This window comes from Eupeodes corollae, chromosome 1 (assembly GCF_945859685.1).
Source record: "Eupeodes corollae chromosome 1, idEupCoro1.1, whole genome shotgun sequence".
Classification (NCBI taxonomy): Eukaryota; Metazoa; Arthropoda; class Insecta; order Diptera; family Syrphidae; genus Eupeodes; species Eupeodes corollae.
In genome coordinates, this window is record NC_079147.1 from 22,282,488 (window position 1) to 22,307,323 (window position 24,836).

At 37.0% G+C, this 24,836-nt stretch overlaps 2 protein-coding genes and 1 long non-coding RNA gene across 6 annotated transcripts in view; 1 reads left to right on the top strand and 2 right to left on the bottom strand.

The window, feature by feature from the left end:
* LOC129953500 (tyrosine-protein kinase Fer) overlaps positions 1–24,836 on the top strand; it is a 159,078-nt gene that overhangs the window by 90,506 nt on the left and 43,736 nt on the right. The window lies entirely within an intron of this gene.
* On the bottom strand, positions 1,631–2,264 carry LOC129953538 (general odorant-binding protein 99b-like). The gene is made up of 2 exons (XM_056066785.1): positions 2,117–2,264; positions 1,631–2,054 (listed from the first exon to the last, which is right to left on the bottom strand). Exons 1-2 carry the CDS (start codon positions 2,162–2,164, stop codon positions 1,647–1,649), a joined length of 456 nt encoding a protein of 151 aa, XP_055922760.1. The 5' UTR covers positions 2,165–2,264; the 3' UTR covers positions 1,631–1,646.
* On the bottom strand, positions 19,460–20,156 carry LOC129953543 (uncharacterized). Its single transcript, XR_008782554.1, has 2 exons — positions 19,902–20,156; positions 19,460–19,820 (listed from the first exon to the last, which is right to left on the bottom strand). It is a non-coding gene; the product is annotated as an uncharacterized LOC129953543 (long non-coding RNA).

Below are 24,836 nucleotides of genomic sequence, written 5' to 3' on the forward strand. Positions count from 1 at the left end.
AAAGAAAGTTTCGGATTCTGATAAGTCCCATCACATGTCAAACTTCGATTTATCTTCGATCGTTTCGTTTTACTGAAAGATGAACCATGTTTTCCCGTAAATCACAAATGCTGTCAAAATATAAATAACAATTGAAAATTGAATTGTTGATGTTTATGTCATTGATTGGTGGATGAGTGGTATGAAACGAACATACCTTACATCCATCTTGTATTGTGACAGTGTCAATTTTGACAACTCAGTAAGTACTTGGGTTTTCAATGAATCTATGTCTAGTATCAGGAATGGTTTTGTACATTTTCTCTGCTAGCAACAAAATACTTAAAAATGTCCAATACTACCTTTTTTCCCAAATATAACACAATTTTTCTTGTATTGTGTTTTCAAATCGATAAGTGGCGATTGCCCTCTTATAAATGTTCATATTCTCTGTCAACTGTCAAAAAAAATTACCTTCCAATGAGGTTACCAATTCTTTGTTTCTAAAGTCTTACAATTGTAAAAAGAGACCAATTTCAATTGGAAGACACAAAATTGTCGGCAATTGACGCCGATTTTCTACCAAAGAATTGTCTAATAAATAAATAAAATAAATTGAGTAGCGCAACAGTCCGTCGAGAACTAGGGCCTAGTGACTTACCACTCTAATCCATTCCTGAGTGCGAGTACTGTTGTCAGGGATGGAGGGGACCTACAGTCTTAAGCCGAATCCGAACGACTAATTTGAGAAAGCACTTTTCATGAATTACTTTTGGAGAATTTGTCAATTCCTCACAAGAAGCAGTACCCATAGAAAACTTTAGATGGCATAGGGAGGGATCGAACCCAAGACCTCTAGCATGACAGTCCAACGCACTAACCATCATGCCACGGGTAAAAAAGAATTGTCTTATATTTGAATAAAATCAACCAACCGTATAAACACACAGTTTCCATTTGATAGAAAATTAGGAACTGTCACCTTATTGAATGCTATGGAAAGACTTTTGACAGTTCGGCAAATGATCGCCTCCAGCCATTGAAGTATTGATCGGGTGGAGTAAGTTTTGACGGAGCCGTTTTGAATCACCCAGTTTCATTAGAATTTTGAACACTTTCAATGCAATCAGTATTTCTTTTGTTCTGGCCCTAAAACTTCTAACGTAAAATTATTTCTTCAGGAGTCGGCAGCACTTTACAAATTCCCACAATATCAGTTGTCATTTTTTCTGGTATCAATTAGTGCAAAGTACATAAGGAATGACTTAACTAACTTGATTTAAAACTCTCAACCATTTTTACATAAGTGGATCGTATTTTATTAAATCTTCAATTGTAACTTCCAGTAAGAAAAAAATTTTGTCATTCCAAGAAGTGGTTAAGAAAGATTTGTTAATCCCTCACGAATGGCAATACCAAGAAAAATAACGTCAAATATGGCAGGTATTAAAAGAACCTCTGAGATGACAGCTCTTAATGCCAAAAGCATAACACATCTTCAACTTTTGTGACACCAATATTGTTGCTGTTTTGAAATGATATGAATAAAAATATTTAAAGATTTTAGTTGTTTTCAACTTATTGTATTTTATTTCGTGCGCAACTTAAACAATTTACAATTTTTGTTCACACGTCACGGAGAACTTACATATTCATTGAATTTTATTTCATTGAAGATCTTCAAATGGTTTGAAAACTTTTTTTAAATGATTAACAATGCAACTAACTCCCACATAAGCACGCTTACAAGTATTCGTTTCTTGATTTGCATTCTTAGCGCACTCTTCAATCTTAGTTAGAAATTGTCTAGATTGATCTGGAATAAATCCACCAATTGTTTCATGAAATATATGATTTTCTTGAAAACCGGTGTCATTTTTGAAAACTCCCATCTTCTCAAGGAAGCATTTTATGAAGCAATGTCCTATGGCATTATCGTAGACACTATCTTCAAAAGTATTGCTTTTGTATTTTTCCAACTCGGATTCCGAGATTTGAAAACTATTGAGACACTCTTCCCGGTATTTTTCGTAGGTCTTTAGTTTTGATTCTAGTGTAAGTGTATCAGCGGATGTCTGTAATTTTAAATAATTATTAAAATATGTTTTCATAAACTGAATTTAAAATTAATTATTACCCAATTGACCAAAAGAGCAATGAAAATAATTGAAATGCAAGTTTTCATTATCACAAAACAAGGGTTTTCTATAAAACAAAGCTAAAAATCGTATTGACAAGAAGACGAACAACATCAATCTGATTAAAAGCTATTACAATAAATTTTCAAGCCTAAAGTTTAATAAGTTATCAGTGTACCTGTAATGATTTATCAGCACGGTTGCCAGTTTGGTCATTTACGACCAAATTTGGTCATAATTTTCTTACTTGGTCGCATGGACATTTCTTATTCCATTTGGTCCCATTTTTAAGAAATTGAAAAAGCTCGACTCTAGTTTCAAAAATAAAATGCTAGCCTAAAGTAATTTCCATTTGTACATAAATGTATTTGATTGATTCCACCCCATAACAAATCTTCGATCAATGAATGCACACGCCGAATGCATTCATTTCACAGTTTATTAACAGATGCCTCAACATCTCAAAATCATCACATCTCAAGATTATAAAATCTTACGGATAAAAGTTACATTTCAGAATTTTGAGAAAAGGTCGGTTTTCATAAAAACGGTTTAAATGAATATTGTTTTCGAAATATAGGTAAGTTTGTTTATAACTTGATGTTACTTCCTCACAGCTTTCTAAGTGGATGTTTCTTTTAATTAATTGAATTAAAACGAAAGATAGACTTAATTTTGATACCTTTATTAATATAATGCTGGCCAAAGAGTTTCAAGATGACAAAAATAACAAAGCGTTTGATCTGCAAAAACATATTCTTAAATCAATTTTACTAAGCGATAATATTTGATCTCCTGACATAATGTTAACATAGTGTGATCTTGAAAGAAGAAGATGGGATGCGACCCACACTGATAAATTCCGCCTGCCGATTTGTCTTGCTTAAATGGTTTGCAGGCTTTCGTGTTTTGTTAAAATTATTCTAACAACTATTCTAACAAATTTAAAAATTACCAACAATATTTTGAATATGATGAAATAGTTTGACTTCAAAATCTATTTTTGTTTAACGAAATTTTTTAGTCGAAAACCAATTTTAGTAGCATTTAAGTACTATTTCTTGTAGATTTATTTTTTTTATTAAAGAACTGACTGTTGGATTTTTATAAAAAAAAATTATGGAATGTCAGAAACAATATTTTTAAGAGAAATTACTTTCAAGCCATTTTTTTTTTTTATTTTTGAAAAGGTATTTGACGAAAGTAAATTTTTACCAACTTTTAGTAATGTTTTTTTTTAAATTTTTATATTTTATAAAAAAAATGTAAATTCGATTTTTTCTTAAAATTTTACCAGATGTCAAAACGTTATTCTTCGTTGCATACAATTATTTCAGAGTTATAAACATTTTTTTTGTTGAAAACGTAAATTCGATTGGTTATTTTGGGTTAACCAATTTCTTTTTTAAAAAACACCCACTCAAATTTTCAATTCGACAAATCGGACCGATTACAATAACTTCCCATAGGATGTTAAAAAACGGTGCGGATGAAAATTAATTTGGTCCTTTTTTAGTACGATTGGTCATTTTTATTTTCAGCTTTGGTCATGCAAATTTTTTTCAAGTGGCAACCGTGTTTATCAGCACATATTTTTGTAAAATGAGTTATCAGTAGAAATTAATAGAAAATAGAAATTGTTGGTGACTATTTATGTCACTGTCAATTCCATGCGTTCCATTACGATTGATTAAGTAAACTTTGGAACACCCTTTAAATGTATAGGTGGTAAAATGGTACAAATGTCATGTTCTTTCTACTACTAAACAATGATGTCAGACGTACTTTGTAACTTTTGCTCGTATGAAAAATGTTTTACTATTTAATAAAGAATTTTAAAACTCGTAAAAAATTAAGGTAATATAAGTAGTGATTTATTTGGTTCAATAATTTCAGTGTTTGGTACAAAATTCAAAATAGAGCATTGGTTTTTATAATTTGATGACCATCTAGTTTTACTATTAAGAAAATATATAGATGTTTTTCATAATTTGTTTCCGGTATTTTAGTGCAGTTTTTAAGAAGTTATATAGAAGACTCCAATTTTCTCCATTGAAGATTTGCAGGATTTCGTCCAAGATTGCTCTTCTTATTGGGACAGGAACCCACGAAGTGTTGTATATCTTCCCTTACTCTTAAGTTGCAAAAATGGTAGATATCATATCTAGGTTAAATCTATTATCAAAATAATTCTTCGGACCAAGGTCATGCTGCAATAGTCTTAAGTTTTTCTTGTAAGTGTTTTTTGAAAGACAGTTGTGGTGTCAGGAGTACACCAAGATATTTATACTCCTTGACTATTTCGAGATCTTCATTGTTCCAAGTCCATTTTTCGTTTCCAGCAAATCGTCCTCGTCCGTTGCGAAAAATCATGATTTTCGATTTGCTCTTATTGAGTTGAAAATTCCATAAGTAGCAATATTGCTGTAATTTGTTGATCATCAACTGCATCATGTTGGGGCTCTCTGCTATTATGACAATGTCATCAGAATATAGTAGCAGATTTGTTGCAAGACCATCAAATATTATACCACCAGGTAGGGAATCTTTGAGATCATCAAGAAAAACTGAGAAGATTATTGGGCTCAGAAGGCATCCCTGCTTGACTCCTGTTTTCGTCTGCAACCAACTAGACAAAGCGTTTCCATCCCATACCGCCGTAAGATTATCCTCATACAGATTCTGCAATACATTGAGAATTTTCGTTGACATCCCTAGGTTACTCAATTTAAAAAATAGAGCTTTCCTATCTATCGAGTCGAAGGCAGCCTTAAAGTCAACGAAGAATGTAAAGTTTCTTTCCTCTATCCAGTAACGACTGCACAATGTCAGTAAGGGAGAAAATATTGTCCACGGTGGAGTAGTCTTTTCGGAAACCCGCTTGGAACTCACTGAGTAGATCGTTGTCTTGGATCCAGTACGTCAGTCTTCCAACATAATCCCAGTAAATGTTTTTGTCATTGAGGAACGAGATTCCTCTGTAATTGATTGGATATTTTGAGTCACCATTCTTTAGTAAAGGAAAGATTATATTTTTCTTAAAGCTTTCCGGTGCCTTTCCAATATTTTAAATACAATTGTAAGCCTTTGTAAGCTCTTCTAGAAAAGTTTCGGTTGAATTTATGAGGAATTCATATGGAATATGGTCTTCACCAGGAGCTTTGTTAGTGTTGCAGCGGGGCTGGAAAGATTGCAACCTGCGTTTCCACCATAATTCGATATTTCTCGATTGTTACTTAGCAGCTGTTCAACTGTCATCCCATCTTCTTGATCGCACGTCAATCTATTGTCTACACCCAGATCATAATTTTTTCCCTGGATTTGAAGTTTGTCTCCACGAAGTTGTATTTTAATATTTGGATTCTCTTTTTTAATCAAATGCAATTGTGCCCCGATTCCTTCGAGATCAGATTTTGTTGCCAAAAGCTTCATCTTTGCGTCCAAAGTTGTTGATATGGACTCGCAGACCATGGTTTTTAAGCCATTTACGGACAGATTACTGTACCACGGGTACCTGTAGTACCCGTGGCATGATGGTTTGTGCGTTGGACTGTCATGCAAGGGGTCTTGGGTTCAATCCCTGCCTGTGCCACCTTAATTTAAAAAAAAAATTAATTTTCGTGGGTACTGCCTCTTGCGAGGAATTGACAAATCCTTCAAGAGTAATTCTTGTCATGAAAAAGTGCTTTCTCAAACTATCCGTTCGGATTCGGCATAAAATTGTAGGTCCCCTCCATTCCTGACAACATTACTCACACACAGGAACGGTTGAGAGTTGTAAGTCACTAGGCCCTGGTTCACAACGGACTGTTGCGCCACCCCATTTGATTTGACGGACAGATTACCAATCGCCACTTCCCCTGATCCTCCCCCTTGTTTTACTGGTGGGAATGTGGGCGAGGTGTCGTGCTGCCCCAGTTTCGGTCGTTGAGTGATATTAGTGAAAAATTCCAAGCCTTTGTTCGGTGGCGGTGTTCGTTTCATTTTTTAAAAGTTTTAAATCTCCAAAACTACGATTTCACTTACAATATGAAATGTTTTCGACTTAACCTTACAATGATTTAAGTTTAAGTTTCAATTGGCGCACTTAAGCGAATTTATTTCGGCTTTTTAAGGAGTATCCACTTTAATCACTTTAACACTCCCCTCAAAATTAATGTTGGTCTTGTTTTTTTTTAACATTTTTAAGGAATAAAACACAGTTAACTAATTAAAAGTCACTAAAAGTCATAACAATATGAGCCTGGTTAAAGCTATAATTAGTTGAATTTATTTAAAATATTGTTTCTAAATCTAAAAATATTAAAAAATCAAGTTCGTTAAGTTTGGTTTTGAAATAAATCTTTTTTAAAATATTTTATTATTTATTTTCGTTAAATTAATTTTTCAATGATGAATTCTTGAAGCTAATTTTTAAGTTTATAATTCGGAACAAAATCGTTCTTCTCATCTGTCAATTTTTCTTTCAATTATCAACTTTAACCTCAAAAAATTTCTTCTTATCAGAAAATGAATTATTTCAATCAGAAAATTTTGTTTCGATGGCAGACATTTTCAATAAACGACCTGTCAAACACATTTCAAAGATTGGTTTCAAAAATGACAGAATTTTTTATGATCGCTGTCGCTATAACTGATCAAAAATATTCGAATGATTGTGTTCAACCAGGAAATCCAATAAAAGATATAACTGGCTTTTAACAATGTATTTTTTATTTTTGTTAAGTTATCAGTTGTACTCATCAAAAAACATGTCATACTTCAATCTACATAAAGCTGTGTTCGTTCAGCTTAACACTAGATTGACAAGTGTTTTCGTCAATCCCTTTATTTGTTCTCAAACTAATAAACAAATAGAAATTGTTTTGTTGATATTAATGTCGTTGTAGTGGAGAAAATGCTCAAACAAAAAAACCTTGCATACCTACCATTTTTACACTACATTATCGACATCTGTTTTTATTTAGTTGATATAAGCTTTTTCTGACATAGAAAGTATTGACATCTAGTATAATTTGTTGAAGGCAAACGATGCCATGTTTTTTGTATGTTATTGAAAAATTTTGACAGTTCGTACAAAGTGAAGCAGAAGTATTATTGGGAGATTCAATAGCCCTCTTTGCGCTAGTGTTTTGTCCGTTAAAAGTGGAACCATCGTGAAGTTGGCTACTAGCAGTCCATTTATAGTATGTCAATGGTCTCAATTCTCAGCACCCATTTATTTGAGTCCCAAATTCATCTGTCATCTGTTAAATTATTTTTTTAAGGCGTGGCTACACTTTAAAAATGGCAATAAAATCAAATTTTGGTGTACCTTGGGAAATTCTTTTTAGAAATGTTTGAGCTTAAAAATACGTCGATAAGGTCTAAGTTTCTTTGTTGTAATTAGTTGCAAATTAAAAAGTTTGTTTGTGCTTTCACCATCTTTGGTCTTTGACACTCAATGTGATTTTTATCAACAAACAACAGCAAGTACATGCAACGCAATAGTCAACCTTACGATTTTTATTTTTACTTTCGTTATATTTTTGCCTGGCTTGTTTCATAACTGGTCCAGAATTCTTAGAATCGTGGTCTTTTGACCGACAAACGATGATAGAGGTATACAGAGGATGGTTGCTGAATGCTGCTGTACGTACACCCTTAGTAGCAACAGCAGCAGCATCAGCAGAAGCTGAAGCAGCTAAAGGAGGAGATGAGACCCAACAACAAGCCCCAACACCATCCGGAATATATCTATAAGCAAGATTTTGAACAAAGAGAAGCTCCCTGCTTATAGGTATGTAGTACCTAAGTTAGGTAGAGACTTTGTACCTAAAGTATATTTGTATAAAACCTTAAGGCTATGTAGCCATAACATCTTATGATTCAAGAAGTGGTAATCTTGGAGATAATGTTCTTTTCTTATGCGAGTTCCGTAAGGAGATGGTTTCATGCATTTGTGTTTTTTTCTTATTTCGATTCTGGTTTTGGAGGAGAATGTAAAAAGGTGATTAACAGAAAAATTATTTAATTAAGATGCAAAAAGACGAGGATGAAAAATAACGTTACCGAAGTAGTTAAGTAGGAATTTAAGGCATGCAGTAATTTGCATAAATAATATTATAAAAAGAAGAAACAATTTTCCACAGAGGTGCTGTGATAAAGCATTTGGTGAATGTAAATGAATTAGACACTATCTTTTATCAGATATGGAATCAAATCTTTGTAAAACGACACTTTCCACTTTGCACTTTTACTTTGAAGTTTCACCAAGCAACCAATCGGAAAACTGACTGTGCTTCATACAGGAACTCGTTGCAAAGTCTTTTAAAACCTAGACTATCTAGTCCTTCCTCAAATGCTAATGGACTTGACAACAAAGTCAATGACCTCACCACAGCTATGAACAGATCGCTATAAATTGCTTGTCCATTTATACACAAAAGAGGAGAGAGAAAACTACAATGGTGGGCCTCAGAGCTTGATTCCCTTAGGAAAGAATGCAGAAAACTCTTCAACCGAGCTAAAGCCGCAAGACTAGAGTCTTACTCAGACTCTTACAAGTATTCTCTAAGAATTTACAACAAGGCACTAAGAAAATGTAAGCGATCTTCTTGGCGTTCCTTCTGTGGCACGATAGAAGAAACTTCTGAAGCCCCTGCCCCTAGGTTACGGTAAAATCTTTCAACTAGTCCAGCGATGCCAAGCTGCTTGAAAAATGCGGACGGCTACTGGGCAAATTCAAGTAATGAATCGCTGAACTTACTATTGGACACTCACTTTCCTGGTAGTTCTCTTACCAAAACTTGCAACAGTTATATACGTTCAAGTCCCAATACAACATACCCACAAGGTCTGATCACAAGGGACAAGCAACAATAGGCTCTCAACAGTTTCAAACCATTTAAATCTGTAGGACCAGATAGAATAATACCAGCGGAGCTACAAAAGACTTCTGACATAATTGCACCAATCCTTGAAGCAATTTTTACCAGCTGTCTTTACCTGGTCCATGTTCCCTCGGCATTAAGAGAAGTTAAAGTTGTTTTTATACCCAAAGCAGGTAAATGCTCTCAAGGCAATCCTAAAGATCTACGACCTTTAAGTCTCTCATCATTCCTTCTTAAGATCTTGGAAAGATTGATTGATATCCATTTAAGGGCAAGTATTGATACAAGACTTCTGTTTTCATCTCAACATGCCAACTGTAAAGGTTAATCGGTAGAAATAGCGTTACACACTTTAGTACGCTCCGTCGAGTATTCCCTTTATCATAAAGAGTTCACTATGGTTGCTTTCCTTGACATCTAAGGTGTTAACAACTTGGACACATCTGCACTAACATCTCGAAATGTAGAGAGTTCGCTTCGGGAGTTAATTCATTTAAAGCCTTACAAGCAGAATAATTAGTTAGTAGAGGGACAACGCAAGGTGGTGTTCTATCCCCTCTCATAGTGGTGAATGAAATCCTAACTAATCTGGATGCGGAGGGTTTCAGAGTGATAGCCTATGGGGACGACGATGTAAGAGCAACCTTTAATCAAATCTCTGGACTCTGTCTCTAAAAGCTCTATAACAGTCCATAACTGTCGATCATCCCTAATGGAGATGGCACAACAGTTTAATATTCACCTTTGCTGATTGCCGGGCCATAGAGACATTCCAGGTTACTGTAAGGCAGATGCACTCGCCAGGAACGGTACAGTACAGCCCATCCTACCACGTTTGGCAAGTACTGGCATACCAATCGCTACTTGTGAACTGTTGCTTTTTCAAGACGCTGTCAGGAGGGCAGGTAAAACAACATCACCACGTGCCAGGTCACAAAAAACATCTGGCCAACACTGGATTTAAAACGTTCAAGGTGCTTGCTCTCTCTAAGCAGATCGTATATAAGCTCGATAATAAGTAGTACCCGTGGCATGATGGTTTGTGCGTTGGACTGTCATGCCAGAGGTCTTGGGTTCGATCCCTGCCTGTGCCATCCAAAGTCTTTTCACGGGTACTGCCTCTTGCGAGGAATTGACAAATTCTCCAAGAGTAACTCTTGTCATGAAAAAGTGCTTTCTCAAACTAGCCGTTCGGATTCGGCATATAAACTGTAGGTCCCCTCCATTCCTGACAACATTACTCGCACACAGGAATGGTTGAGAGTTGTAAGTCACTAGGCCCTAGTTCTCAACGGACTGTTGCGCCACCCAATTTATTTATTTTATTTATTTTATTTATTTTAATAGGTGTCATAACCGGACACTGTCTAATAGGAAAGCACGCCACCAGACGAGGAAGAGTAAGAAACGATTCTTCATCTTGTCTGCACATGCCCTGCTCCAGCTCGAACGCAAGAATTACCTAGGAGAATTCTTCTTTAACGATCTAAACGATCTAAATCATATCGGTATAATCAACCTCTCACGTATCGTAAGGGACTCAAGCTGGTTCCATTGAGCTTAGGAAGAAGCCTCAAGATTCATGTGGTATCACAATGGGCCATCAAAATGGCCTAAGTGTGTCCGTTTCCATCTTGGACAGCCACTTAAACCTAACCTAACCTAACCTAACCTAGCTAGGGACCGAGCTGGCTGGAGACGCATGTTGGTTGAGGCCCAAGTCTTCCCGGACTGTAGCACCACCTTAAGTAAGTAAAAATTGTCGAAATTCAAGAAAAGCTTGGGTTAGCTTGAACACATCGTGAAAAAACGCACACTTTAGAATTTACGATCCATTATATGTTCCGTTAGGGAAGACTCACGTTCCTTGAAATTCTGAGGACTTTTATATTACTACATTTTATCATTGTGAGCTGTCACACAAAAATTCATATGACTTGTCACCTAAAAGGTCTTTATTATTCTTCCTAACCTCAAATTTGGCATAATTTCCGATGTCAATAAATGTCAGAGGAAAATTTCTTCCATTCTTAAAATTTGACCAAAGGAATTTGAAATTTAAGGAAAATATGGATGATGACGTTTTTATAAATTTTTTTCTTCAAATGACAATCAAATCAATTAAAGAAAATACATTTTGCCCAATGAAACACAACATAAAGGAAAACCTGCACGAGGAGAAATTAAAGTAAGAAAAATTGATTTTTTTCCCAATGGAAAGCTCTATTAGAATTCCACTTGACCAATTGATCCATTCGTGGGTTACAAGTCCCAGCCAAGAATAAGATATACTTATCTCTTCAAGCGAATCAACGTATTTGAATTAAATCTCAAAAATAAAATCAACGTGCCTGTCACGTGATCACACGTCTATTACAACAAGAAACGTCATTTTTGACAAATGACAAAAACAAAAAAACCCATACTTTGAACGCATGCCATTAATTCGATAGTTTTTTGCCTTAATCAACAAGAACAATAACTAAATCCATTTTAAAGTTGTTATTTTTTTCGATCTTAAAATTATATATTATTATAAAAAAAAGAATTGGCAAGATCAAGTTACACTTCACCACACTTAGGCTATCAATTAGCTCGAATTTGGCACACCAGTGACTATCGAGTGATGGTATTCCCAACAGGTCTCATTACCACCAGTGTCATGCACAGAAAAGCAGCGCAAAATTGGATCACATATTAAAAGTTGTATCTTTCGACTGAAATTGATTTTTTCTCTTTAGCTTTAATGTAACACATATTTAACGACTCCAACTACGACGACGATGAAGACGCGGGCGACGAGAACGACGGGCACACGAAGACCAAGAGTCGCATGGCAAATTTCAAAATCAAGTTTTTAACAACTTTTGAGCTGAGTCCGGACGGGTTCGGTGGTCGGTATCAGTGTGGTGGCTGGTATATATTCTTTTCGATCTTGGGAACCAGTTCCACCAGCATCGATCCAGCTTCAAGACCTCGCAGTCCAAAACGACTCGATATGATATTGTGTGAGACTCTGTTTCTGTTGCGGCAATGTTTGCAACTTGCGAGTCAACTTAATCCACCCCACCGCACCCACTGCGCCGCCGCCACCACCTAACCACCCCTCTGGGATCTACATTTATAGCTTCTCAAAAGTTGATCGCCCTCCATGGGCGTCCAGAGCTCTCTCTTTCTTTTGGGTTTTCTCAATTTTATTTATGGAAATGTCCAATAAAAGGCCTCGCCGCAGTAATAATAATCAATTTCTGTGATGATTCAATATAAGGTTCTTCTTGTCGTATGGATATGATGGCTTTTTGGCTTGTTGGAAGGTGGACGTCGTTGGGGCTTCAGTGGCGGCGGGTGATCTGCGCTGGCGCTGGCTGGAAGCTCTAACCACAAGATTCGAAACTGATTATTATAAATGTTTATGCGGATGATGATACGAGTACGAGAGCCCCAGATGAAACGAACAAGAACAAGGAAAAACAAAACTGGAGTGACCTGTTAGTCTTCAATGTTCACGGTGCTGTGCTTCACCGTCACTGCCCCGCGAGCCGCACCTCCGCGACGACGGTCGCGTCTTCTTTGACTCGTTACGCTGCTGTGCCGTTTCGTACCGTGTTTTCGTAGCGGTGGTGATGGTTAAGTTGAATAACTTATTTATATAAATAAAGTTAATGATTTAACGAATGACATTAGAGTATAAGATCAGTGCGAATGTCATAGGTGTTATCGAATAATTACAACTGCTGTCAAAAAGTTAATGACTTTACAGTCCCAAGCTGTTTTAAAAACCGCCGCAACGCCACCACGCAACCACTTCCGTTATAATAATATTAATTGATCAAAGTGTGTTTTTTATTGAATAAGTTGTTTAATATGTTAAAAGCAATAATTGTTAATAGTAAAAGCATATTATGTAAAATTTTAGTACCGTACCTGCAGGTTCCTATCTATTCATAAACACAAGTATTGGCTTAAGCTCTTTAAGATAAGGGGTTTCGCATTATAATTTGTTTGAAAAATACGTTTTGATTGACTCGAATTTGAGAATGTGAAGGCTTTGTCAAATATTTTAGATACCAAAATGTTAAAATTGTTTACTAGTTTGACAGACATATATGAGAATATAAAGAAAGCTCGTCAAATCTGAAGCCATAATATAATTTGACAGGAAGGTTTGAGATGATGTAAGAAAACCTCGAATAGAACTGTTTGTTTTCGCAGACTTCAAAAACATAAATTAATTTCTTAAATCCAAATGAAAAGTGCTGTTTGACAGCATGTCTCATCAAACCATGGTTAGGTTAGGTTGGAGTGGCTGTCCAGATGTCATTGACACACGTAGACCTCAAGGGTCCATTGTGATACCACTAATGAGGTTACTCATGGGAGAGTAATGAATTTAAACAAACCATTTTGTACTTTTAATAAAGTTAGAGAACCATACTTGTCAAACATATTTGGGAATGGAACTTAACGATTGGGTAACTTCTTTAAGTCTATAGTATAGTCTTCAAAGTTTATAGTTAAGGGCCTGGCACATGAGAGCGGACAACGAATGAACGAACAAACGTAATTTTACACACTTCAAAAAATCAATTTCAAACAAAAACACATTTAAATTATAAGAAACCAATTGACACTAATGTTAAGATTTTAAAATTTGCATTTTTTCTCTTAAACAAGAAAATTTTGTAAAAACAATTTGATAGTAACGAATTGCAGTGTGGTTGCTACGAACTGTCAAACTCTATTCGCGTTCCACATACCATCCACACTGCAACGAATAAATTGTTCGCGTTCAACTTAAGTAGTATTCACATGAGCGCGACCAACGAACGACGAATGAATTACAAAATGTGACTTTATATACGTTTGAAGACATATTTCCACACAAATTCTTAACGAAACGATAGAAATATAGTTTCTATTTGCTTTATGATGCATACTTTTACTTTTCAGTATCAAATATTAATAAATTTAAGAAAACAAATTTATTCGTCGCGAAAAAAATTGTAGTTAATACGAACTGTCAAATTTTATTTGCGTTCCACATTATCCACACGCGTACTTATCCTAAAAAATCATTCTTGTTTTGGTTTCGGACTTCGGTGGTGAATGTTGTTTGGCTGTGGCTGCTTGTCAAACTTCATTCGCGACGAAATAAAAACTCTCATGTGAAAGGAATGTCAAAATCGACGAATATTCGTTCATTCGTTGGTCTTGGCATTTGAATAGTGCTTTAACCTCAAAATTATACCACTCTTGTTTTGTTTGTTGAAAAAGGTACTTATAAATTTACAATTCGTCGCTGTCTGCGAATAGAAATTAAGCTCATGTGAAAGGAAAGTCAAAATATGCAAACGTCCCCAGTGCTCAGTTCGCAGTTCGTAGCTCATGTGCAAGATGCTATATGCATATAAAAGGTGGTTAAATTTAAAGGCCTATGTTGAATGTGAACAACACCTTAATTTTTTTTTTCTGCATTTTATTTTGAAATTTATCGTCGTTAATGGTCAGAATGGTGGCAAGAAATGGCAACAGTCGCTGATCAATTTTCGAAGAAAATCATCTTCAGTAATGAGGCACATTTTTACCTCAGTGAATTCGTCAAAAACCAGAATTGCAGCATTTGGGTTTATGGGTTGGCGGCATTATCAGGTCGTGCTTTTTTTCTTTCTTTAACATTTTTGGTGAAACATTTAATGGTTTATTTTGCACAATCGTTAAAACGCTGTTTGTTCAAAGATGGCGTTAGTGCAAATTTTGATCTAAAATTGACACGTGGCAATGTGTACTGTTTAATGTTGATAGACGTCAAACACATGAAAAAGAAAAAACATCCTTTTTCATGTGTTTGACATCTGTCAACATTAAACAGTGCAAATGATGTCAAATACATGAAAAGGAAAAAGAATACTGTTCATGTGTTTGACATCTGTCAACATTAAACAGAGCACATTTTCAATGATCTCATAACACAGTCAATTTTTCCTTGGATAATCATATCTAGATTTGTGTCATAAAAAGAGCATATGTACAAAGCAGGGGCCGGTTTAAAGTGCCAAATTAAATAAATTGAAGAATGGCAACGGTGTCGATGGATAAAAAAAATTAGACATTTTTGAAGTTGAGATGAAACGATGCGTTAGCTCTTACATTTAACAGTTCATTTATTTTGTATTAGTTTTTGAAAAATTTTCAATACAAATTCTTATTTGCAAATGCAAAATTTTTCTTTGCATATTTTTGAGAAACTATTTAAAATTCTAAATAATATTTTTAAAGTTTATTGTTTGGTCAAACAAAAAAAGAAACACTTTGCAAAATACTAAAACTTTTCAATTTCCAGAAAAGACTTTGATCTTGGTGAAGGTTAGGTTAGGTTAAAGTGGCTGTCCAAGATGGAAACAGACACACTTAGGCCAGTTTAATGCCCATTTTGATACCACATGAATCTTGAGTATTCCTCCTAAGCTCAATAGAACCAGCTTGAGTCCCTTACGAGCGTGAGCGGCTGATTATACCGATATGATTTAGATCGTTTAGATCGTTATAGAAGAATTCTCGTAGGTAATTCTTGCATTTTCGAGCCAGAGCAGGGTATGTACAGAGAAGATGAAGAACTGTTTCCTGCTCTTCCTCGTCCATACAGCTTGTGCAAAAGTCATTTGAGAATACGCCTAGTCGGGTGGCGTGCTTTCCTATTAGACAGTGTCCGGTTATGACACCTATTATCGAGCTTATATGCGATCTGCTTAGAGAGAGCAAGCACCTTGAACGTTTTAAATCATATGTTGGCCAGATGTTTTTTGCGACCTGTCTGCCCTCCTCACAGCGTCTTACATTAGCAACAGTTTACAAGAAGCGATTGGTATGCAAGTACGTGCCAAACGTGTTAGGATGGGCTGTACTGTACCGTTCCTGGCGAGTTCATCTGCCTTACAATTACCTGGAATGTCTATGGCCCGGCACCCAGCAAAGGTGAATATTAAACTGTTGTGCCATCTCCATTAGGGATGATCGACAGTTATAGACTGTTATAGAGTTTGTAGAGACAGAGTCCAGACGGATATCAAATATTGATATAACGTTTTCTTTCAGCCAGGACAAGACTTCCTTTATCGCCAAAAGTTCCGCCTGGAACACGCATTTGGGAAGGCCGAATGAGAGACTTAATTTCAGTCGTTCAGAGTACACACCTCCACCAACCCCTTCTTTTGTTTTTAACCCATCTGTGTAAAAATGGATTGACTCATCCTCCAAGAATGTCCTTTCCTCCCAAAACGATCTGGGAGGTATAGAAACCTCGAAGTTTCTGTCGAATTGCAGTTGGGGGATGGTGTAGTCTGTGTGCTTTGGAATTGATTCTAAATACCTTAGAATAACGGAGTGGCCAATGTTGTTGTTAGTTCATTGCGACGAACCTTTGAGGCGAATAGCAGAGCTTGCAGCTATTCGGTCCTTAGCTAGCTGTCTCCAGTTTCGCACGCCAAGTTGAGGTCTTCACCCACCTGCGTGCGCCACCTGAGTCTCTGTCTTTCTCTACTGTGCCGTCCCTCGTCATTGGATTCGAAGACCTTTCGGGCTGGAGCGTTGACGTCCATTCACTCTACATCACTTAGCTATCTAAGCCGTTTGACTTACAGTTGGACGTACAGTTCCGACGAATTTTTCTCTTGAAGCATTCTAAGACGATCTCATCTTTCTTTGACAGGGTCCAGGCCTCAACGCCATTATTGAGAACCAGGATGATGAGTGTCTTATAGATAATGATTTTAGATGCTCGAGAAAGGACTTTACTTCGAAATTGCCTTCTAAGTCCAAAGAAGCAGCGATTTACAAGAGTTATTCTTCGAATGATTTCAGCGCTGGTATCGTTGTCTGCATTAATAGCGGTGCCTAGGTAGACAAAGTCCTTAACTACCTCAAAGTTATAGCTGTCCATGGTGATGTTTTGTCCAAGACGTCGTCGTTCAGTGTCCTTTTTTGATGACAACAAATACTTGGTCTTGCCCTCATTGACCACTAAACCCATCTTCTTCGCTTCCGTCGCAATGCTCAAAAACACTCCACTGACATCACGCTTTGATCTTCCAATTATGTCAATATCGTCTGCGTATCCGAGTAATTGGATGGACCTTTGGAAGGTTTTGCCTCTAGTGTTGACGGTTGAGTTTTGCACAATTCTTTCCAGAACAATATTAAAGAAGTCGCACGAAATTTCATCGCCTTGTCTGAAACCTTTTTTGACATCAAATGCATCGGTGAGATCTTTTCCGACCTTGATAGACCAGCGTGCACTCTCCATCGTCATTCTGCACAAAGGCATAAGTTTGACAGGAATGCCAAAACTAGACATTGCTCTGTAGAGCTCTTCCCTATGGAAGAGTCTTTCAAATCGATAAAGAGATGGTGGGAATCGATTTGAAGCTTCTCGGTTTTTCCAAGATCTGCTGTTGTGTGAATATTTGGTCCATAGTGCACCTTCCTGGACTGAAGTCTCACGGATAAGGACCTATCAGGATGTTGACGAACGGCTTCAGACGTTTACATAATACGGCAGAAAGGATCTTATATGCAATGTTAAGGAGACTGATGCCTCTGTAGTTATCAGAATTTAGAGGGTCTCCTTTTTTATGTATCCGGCAAACTGTGCTGTGATCCCACTCATCGGGCATGAGGTTGTTAGAATCAAAAATTTAAGTTTCCGGAATTACAAAGCTAAAACCGGAATAAGTTCAAACAAGCTAGAAAACCCTGAAGCGGACATATTCGACGCACTAAATTTTTAAATGACCAAAAACTACGGCAATGTCTCAAAGGTTGTTAAAAATGTGCTTAACACTCCGTCAACGTAGGTTCCGAAGCTCGATTTTTAATAACACTCCTCTTGTAAGCTCGATTGATAAAGCAAATTTGCTTGCAGCAAAGTTTGCCGTTATTTTGATGATGAGTGATATAACTCCACCTGTACTTGAAAGCGTAAACGGTTCTACGTAACGAATTTTCTTTCCAACTTTTACAGTTCGCTAGAATACTTAAAGACCTTGACATTCACAAAGCCGCTGGCCGGAATAGTATTCCCCCTATTGTTCTAAGGAGGTGTTTTTCAACGCTGATAAAACCTCTGCGTAAGCTTTTCCATCAGTCCTACTCTACAGTTCTCTTTCCGAATGGATGGAAAACACATTTTTTCCAGCTTGTCCTTAAAAAAAAGCTAGTGCTCCTAACCACCCAACTATCGTCCGTTGCAATTACGTCCCTTCTTCCCAAGGTCATTGGAACGCTGCAATACGGAAGCTTCTCAATGACCGGTAGTACGGCTTCCGTTGCAATAAGTTATCTGGTGATCTCATTATCTATCTCACCGGAACAAATCTTTACATTGTTTTGGACAAAACAAGATTATTGCACTTCATATTTCAAAAAAATTTGATAGAGTCTGGAAATTACATTTTATACCGTTTAATTCAAGTAGTATTGGACTGGTTCAAATCTGATATCCACAAAATAAACGCTAATGCACCCAAAGGCTCCGTTTTGTCTCCGACACTCTTTCTTATTGGTATAAATGCTCTTTTGCCTGAAAGTTCTTTCCCACTAAATTGTTTCGCTGAAGTTTCCCCCGCTTTTCATATTCCTTTTAAGATTCCCATCCTTATTCTTCGGATGTGGACTATCCACGGCAGTGTATGATAACGTCATTACGTTTTGATCTTGAGAGCATTGTCCAATGGGGAATTAAAAACCGTGTAGAATTGTCATTAGTTTATCGCTATTTTTATAAACAATGTTCTAGCGAAATAGACAGTTCCGTTCCTTCCCTCAGACAATTCAACCGTAATACCCGTTCTTCTTGGAATGCTCATAAGCTTACCTTTGAACCCAATTTCGGACGCACTGTAAAGTACGGAGATTCGTTTTTTAGTCGCACTACACGAATGTGAAATGCTTTACCAGACTCTTTCCAATGTGACATTCAAATCAATGTTTATCGATATCTCCTTTCTAATCCTATCCTCCCTTCCTAATTGGTCGCACCGAGTTAAATCATTATAAGGGTATTCATATCCCCTTAAGTGCCCGCACAGTATACAACAAAAATTCACTGCCACTTTCATATAAAGTTTTTGTATAAGATTCTTTGTTGGAAATTCGATTGGGTTAGAAAACTCTCAAGATGTCTTGCAGACATCTAATAATCTAAGTTTGCAAATTGTAGAAGATTTATGATTATGATACTATAAAAGAACAAGCATACATTGAAGTCTGACAGCTATAAGTCAAGTCTGACATTTGGGATAACACTGTCCGAATCACGTGACTTATCAGCAATAAAAACAGAATTGACTACAATGTTCAACCCTGCGTGACACCGCTTTGCATTTCAAACTCCGTCTGGAGTTTAACCTCCATCAGTAAATCACTTAGCCTGAGTATAATCTTCAAAACTTACTAAAGAGTCCAAAATCAAAATAATTTCTAGGCGAACATGGGTTTTATTCTTACATTAAAAAAAAAAACATTTAAAATATCCACAATACAGAAAACATGCACGAATTCATAAATTTTGTTTTACAATTTTGACAATCAAGTCCTCTAAGATTTACAAAAAGACTTTTATCTTTTCATACTTCTTATAGAAATTGATTGGCAAAAGTTTATTAACAATTTATAATTTACAAATATAATTTAATTGTTATATGAAGGACCCTTTTCTCCAATTAAATAAGTCATCATTAAGTATAGCTGTTAGCCTTCTGAACTTTTGTTCATCAAACCTTCTCAACTCTTGTCGTTGTTCTATCAATTTGTGGGCCAACCTTATGACTTCAAAGTGCTATGTACACATTGTATTCAAGTTTAAAGAAAATCCGTTATTGATAAGTTTGATATTCCTTGGTTAATTTGTTTAACTTACTCTTTCTCCGGTTCTAGATGATGTAAAATTTTCGGTAATAGATCGAAATAAGTACGCCATTAATCTGACCATGTTTAGTCTCGTGTTGCGCTTATTTGTTGGTAAATTCTATTATAAATTTTAATTTTACGTTAACAATTTAGTTTGTTTGTATTTTATTATTTAAATAACATTTGAATTGATTTCAAAATCTTTGTAAATACTTAAATTTTTCATCCGATTGCTAATTTTATTTTATTAACAAGAAAGGTGTTCTGAGATTGAAATTGATTTAAAATTTAAAACAAAAAATTAGTCTTTGAAGAACAAAGTCTTAGTACTTATAGCTGTCTACCATTCCTGATTGTGAGTCCATTCGGAAATGGACCTACAGTTTTTATGCAAAATACGAACGACTTATAATTGTCAACCATTTTTAAGGAGAATTACTCAATTGACATGACAGTTCTATACACTAATCATCAAGCCACCACCGGTACTACAAATTTAATTATTTATTAAAGAGTTGCTCGAAGAAGAATGCTTGTTCTTTTAGAAAATAAGGTAAAAGCTTTGAAGGACAAACATTTTAAAATAAAAGCAGTTCAATGATCAAAATTTCAATGATGGCTTATTTCTATCCCATCAAAAAGAACGGAACCCCTTTGGTTTAGAAATAGAACAAGAAGAAAATAGAACTCTAAGTGTCACTTCAATTTTTGTGTATGAAATTGACAATAGGTATTCGGTATAAACGAACAGATCTAATACGTGTATACTTTTTTGACATATAGTAATAAAATAAATAATTAGTTGATTATACTAAGGAACTAAGAACCTGGAGGGCCAGAGGTTGGGGGTTGTGCCGTCGGGGTGACTTTCTGGCCACGTAAAAAATACCATTAGTTGCGAAGCACCAACAAGCCTCGGATACGGACGGATTCACTGTTGACATCCCACGCAAACGAAATAAGGACAACGAACTTCGGATCTGTACGTGGAATGTTAGGTCCCTTAACAGACCACGTGCAGCCGAACAATTAGCGGAAACCCGAAACTGCTGCAAGGCAGATATTACCGCCATCCAAAAAGTGCGATGGGATGGACCGGGCAAATGCAAGCTAAAAGACTGCGATATATACTACGGCGACTGCTACCGAGAACAAAAACAGCCTCTATTTGGGTGTGGATTTGTTGTTGCAACTAGATCCAGGCAAATAGTCTTGAGTTTCAACAGTGTGAGCGAGCGCGTCACGACAATCCGCATCAAGGCTAAATTCGCCAACATAAGCCTAATATGCGCGCATGCCCCAACAGAGGAGAAAGAAGAAGACACCAAAGACATATTCTTCGAGCTCTTGGACAAGACTTATGAGCAGTGTCCTGGCTATGACATTAAAATTTTCTTAGGAGATTTGAATGCCAAGCTAGGAAGAGAAGACATCTTTGGTGGCATAATCGGGAGATACAGCCTGCGCGACACTAGCTCCGAAAACGGATTCATGCTGGTCGATTTCGCTGCGGGGTGAGACGTTCTGGTAGCTAGTACGCAGTTCACACATCTCAATATCCATAAGGGGGCATGGAAATCTCCTAATCAATCAACCGTCAACCAGATTGACCACATTGCGATCGACGCACGACGCTTCTCAAGTATCCAATATATCCGAACATTCCGAGAGGCCAACATTGACTCGGACCACTATCTCGTTGAAGCCAAGGTACGGCTACGGATATCCCGATCCAAGCCAAAACAAGGAAGTACTGTGAGAAGATTCGACGTTAGACGGCTACAATCGCAAGAGACTGCCATGTCCTTTTCCGATCGAGACTCCAATAACCTCTTAAGGAGTCCTATGCTGCCTGCATTAAGCATTGAAAACCAGTGCCAACATTGCCTTGCAGCCATCAGAGATACCGCCTCTGAAGTGCTAGGTTTTACACGGCAACCACAGCGAAACCATTAGTTTGATGACGAAGGCTGGAGAGCGCATGCAGCGAAACAAGAGGCATACAAAACGGCGCTGCACAAAAGGACTAGAGCTGCTCGCGAGCTCTACGAGCAGAAAAGGAGAGAGAAACACCGGCTTCTTAGATGGAAAAAGGAGAGCATGAGAAGCGCGCGATCGAGGAGATAGAGGGATGTCACAACAGGAATGAGGTTCGTAAATTTTAATTTTAGCAAAAGGTAAAAAAAAACCTCCCAAGGGTACCAGCCACGAACCGAAGTCTGTATGGACGGTTAGGGAAACATCGTATTGGAACCGCAGTCTATATTGAGAATATGGAAAGACCACTTTTCCAAATTATATAACGGCGACGACGAACCGAATTCCGCTGTAAGGGAAATAGAACCACTCAACCTTGGCGAGCAGATCAACAATTTCGCCTACCCGACCTCGACGAAGTGAAAATGGCTATATCTTAACTGAAGTCAAACAAAGCTACTGGACCTGACGGCATCGCAGCCGAACTATTTAAAGCAGCAGGCAATACCTTGGTAGGGAGCATGCACAAACTCATCTGCAAAATATGGTCGGAAGAAAGCATGCCCGATGAGTGGAATCTCAGCATAGTGTGCCCGATACATAAGAAAGGAGACTCTCTAAGCTGCGCCAACTACAGAGGCATCAGTCTCCTTAACATTGCGTATAAGATCCTCTCTACCGTATTATGTGAACGTCTGAAGCCATTCGTCAACAACATGATTGGTCCTTATCAGTGTGGCTTCAGACCAAATATTCACACTACGGCAGATCTTGGAAAAAACCCAGGAGCTTCAAATCGATACCCACCATCTCTTTATCGATTTTAAGGCCGAGTATGACAGCATCTATAGGGAAGAGCTCTACCGAGCAATGTCTAGTTTTGGCATCCCTATCAAACTTATCCGTTTGTGCAGAATGACGATGGAGAATGCACGCTGCTCTATCAAGGTCGGAAAAGATCTTACCGATGCATTTGATGTCAAAAAAGGTTTTAGACAAGGCGATGCACTGTCATGCGACTTCTTTAACGTCGTTCTGGAAAGAATTGTGCAAAACTCAACCGTCAACACTAGAGGCACAATCTTCCAAAGGTCCATCCAATTACTCAGATACGCAGATGATATTGACATAATTGGAAGATCAAAGCGTTATGTCAGTTTGAGCATTGCGACGGAAGCTTAGAACATGGATTTAGTGGTCAATGAGGGCAAGACCAAGTATAAACTGTCATCAAAAAAGGACACTGAACTTAGACAAAACGTCACCATGGACAGCTATAACTTTGAGGAAGTTAAGGACTTAGTCTACCTAGGCACCGCTATTAACACAGACAACGACACCAGCGCTGAAATCAAACGAAGAATAACTCTTGCAAATCGATGCTTCTTTGGACTTAGAAGGCAATTGAGATTTAAAGTCCTCTCTCGAGCCTCTAAAATCACCATCTATAAAAGTCTCATCATCCCGGTTCTCATGTATGGTGCTGAGGCCTGGAACCTGTCAAAGAAAGATGAGAGCGTCTTAGAATGCTTCGAGAGAAAAATTCTTCGGGTGATTTTTGGTCCCGTACGCATAGATGGAGAATGGAGGAGAAGATATAACGACGAAATGTACGGGCTGTACAGCGACACTGACCTAGTTAGCAGAATTAAAGTCCAACGGCTTAGATGGCTGGGTCATGTAGAGCGAATGGACATCAACTCTCTAGTCCGGAAGGTCTTCGAATCCAATCCCGAGGGACAGCGGCTCAGCAAAGCAAGACCGAAACTCAGGTGGCGCACTCAGGTGGGTGAAGACCTCAACCAACTTGGCGAGCGAAACTGGAAACAGCTAGCTAGGGACCGAGCTGGCTGGAGACTGGCTAAAAATTTAGTTTGACAGATGCCGAATTCCAGCCCTATACTTTTCAAACCGCAAAATGGATAACTCGTTATGAGGAAATATCCCTCCTATTCAAAACAAAATGTGAGCTATTCCACTTAAATCGCATACCATACAAGGTTTTCTTTAATCAATTTTGCACTCTCCGTAAAATGTAGGCAAGGAGAGAAGTATTCTATTTCATTAGCTTCTAAAATTTTGGTTGACTCCGACTGGCACTCGAACCCACGACCCTTCGATCTGTCTTCGGACGCCACCTCCACTGGGCTACCGATTATCTATTTAATATCGTGGCTTACTGCCTTCTTAATAGTTTAGTCCTACAAATGCACTTTTAATTTAAAATTATCTACTATCAACTTATAAACACTTGTTTTCTCTTTGAAAGTCAAAGAACGACTGAGTCCAACGGAATAACCATTATTCAACAGGTGCTGCTACCGTCGATATTTTGAATGAAAGAAATAAGAAATAGGTAAATCAGTCAACTATCAGTTTTGCTTTCAATAATCACAGGAAAATTCTTTTTAAATGACAGACAATTTGAACGATGATTTTAACAAACCTGTCAAACAATTTCAATGATGGAAAACAATGATAGCTATACATGGATTTTATTTTGACAGATAAAAACAATCGTTAAAAACTTAAATTTAAATATACAACTATAAAAAACAAAATATTTAAAACTTCGAACTCCATCCATCAAAAAACCCATCTAACTTTTTTTAACATCTAATATGTCAATGGTGACATGACATTTCATTGGAATTATTCCGGTAGCAAGTTATCGATATTAAAACTTACGAGTACTTAACTCTTTAAACCAACATCTATTGTATCAGCCATCGAACTATTAAAATTGTGAAATACTATTTAATAAAACTGTTAGTGATCAACACAATTTGATTAACTAATGAGAATTAAGTTGCTTTTTTTCTTGACATAGTCGGTTGGTTACTCCATTGACGACAAAATATACATTCCATTGCATTGACTTGACCATTTGGAAAATAGTTCCGCATTTTATTCAGCAAGCTACCTTTTTATAGTATTTCGTAATACACATAACAAATATTAAACATTT

Coding starts and splice junctions, on each gene's coding strand:
- LOC129953538 (XM_056066785.1), bottom strand. CDS start 2,164: ATGAAAACTTGCATTTCAATTATTTTCATTGCTCTTTTGGTCAATTGG. Junction 2,055..2,116: donor TTGCTCTTTTGGTCAATTGG/GTAATAATTAAT, acceptor TTAAAATTACAG/ACATCCGCTGATACACTTAC.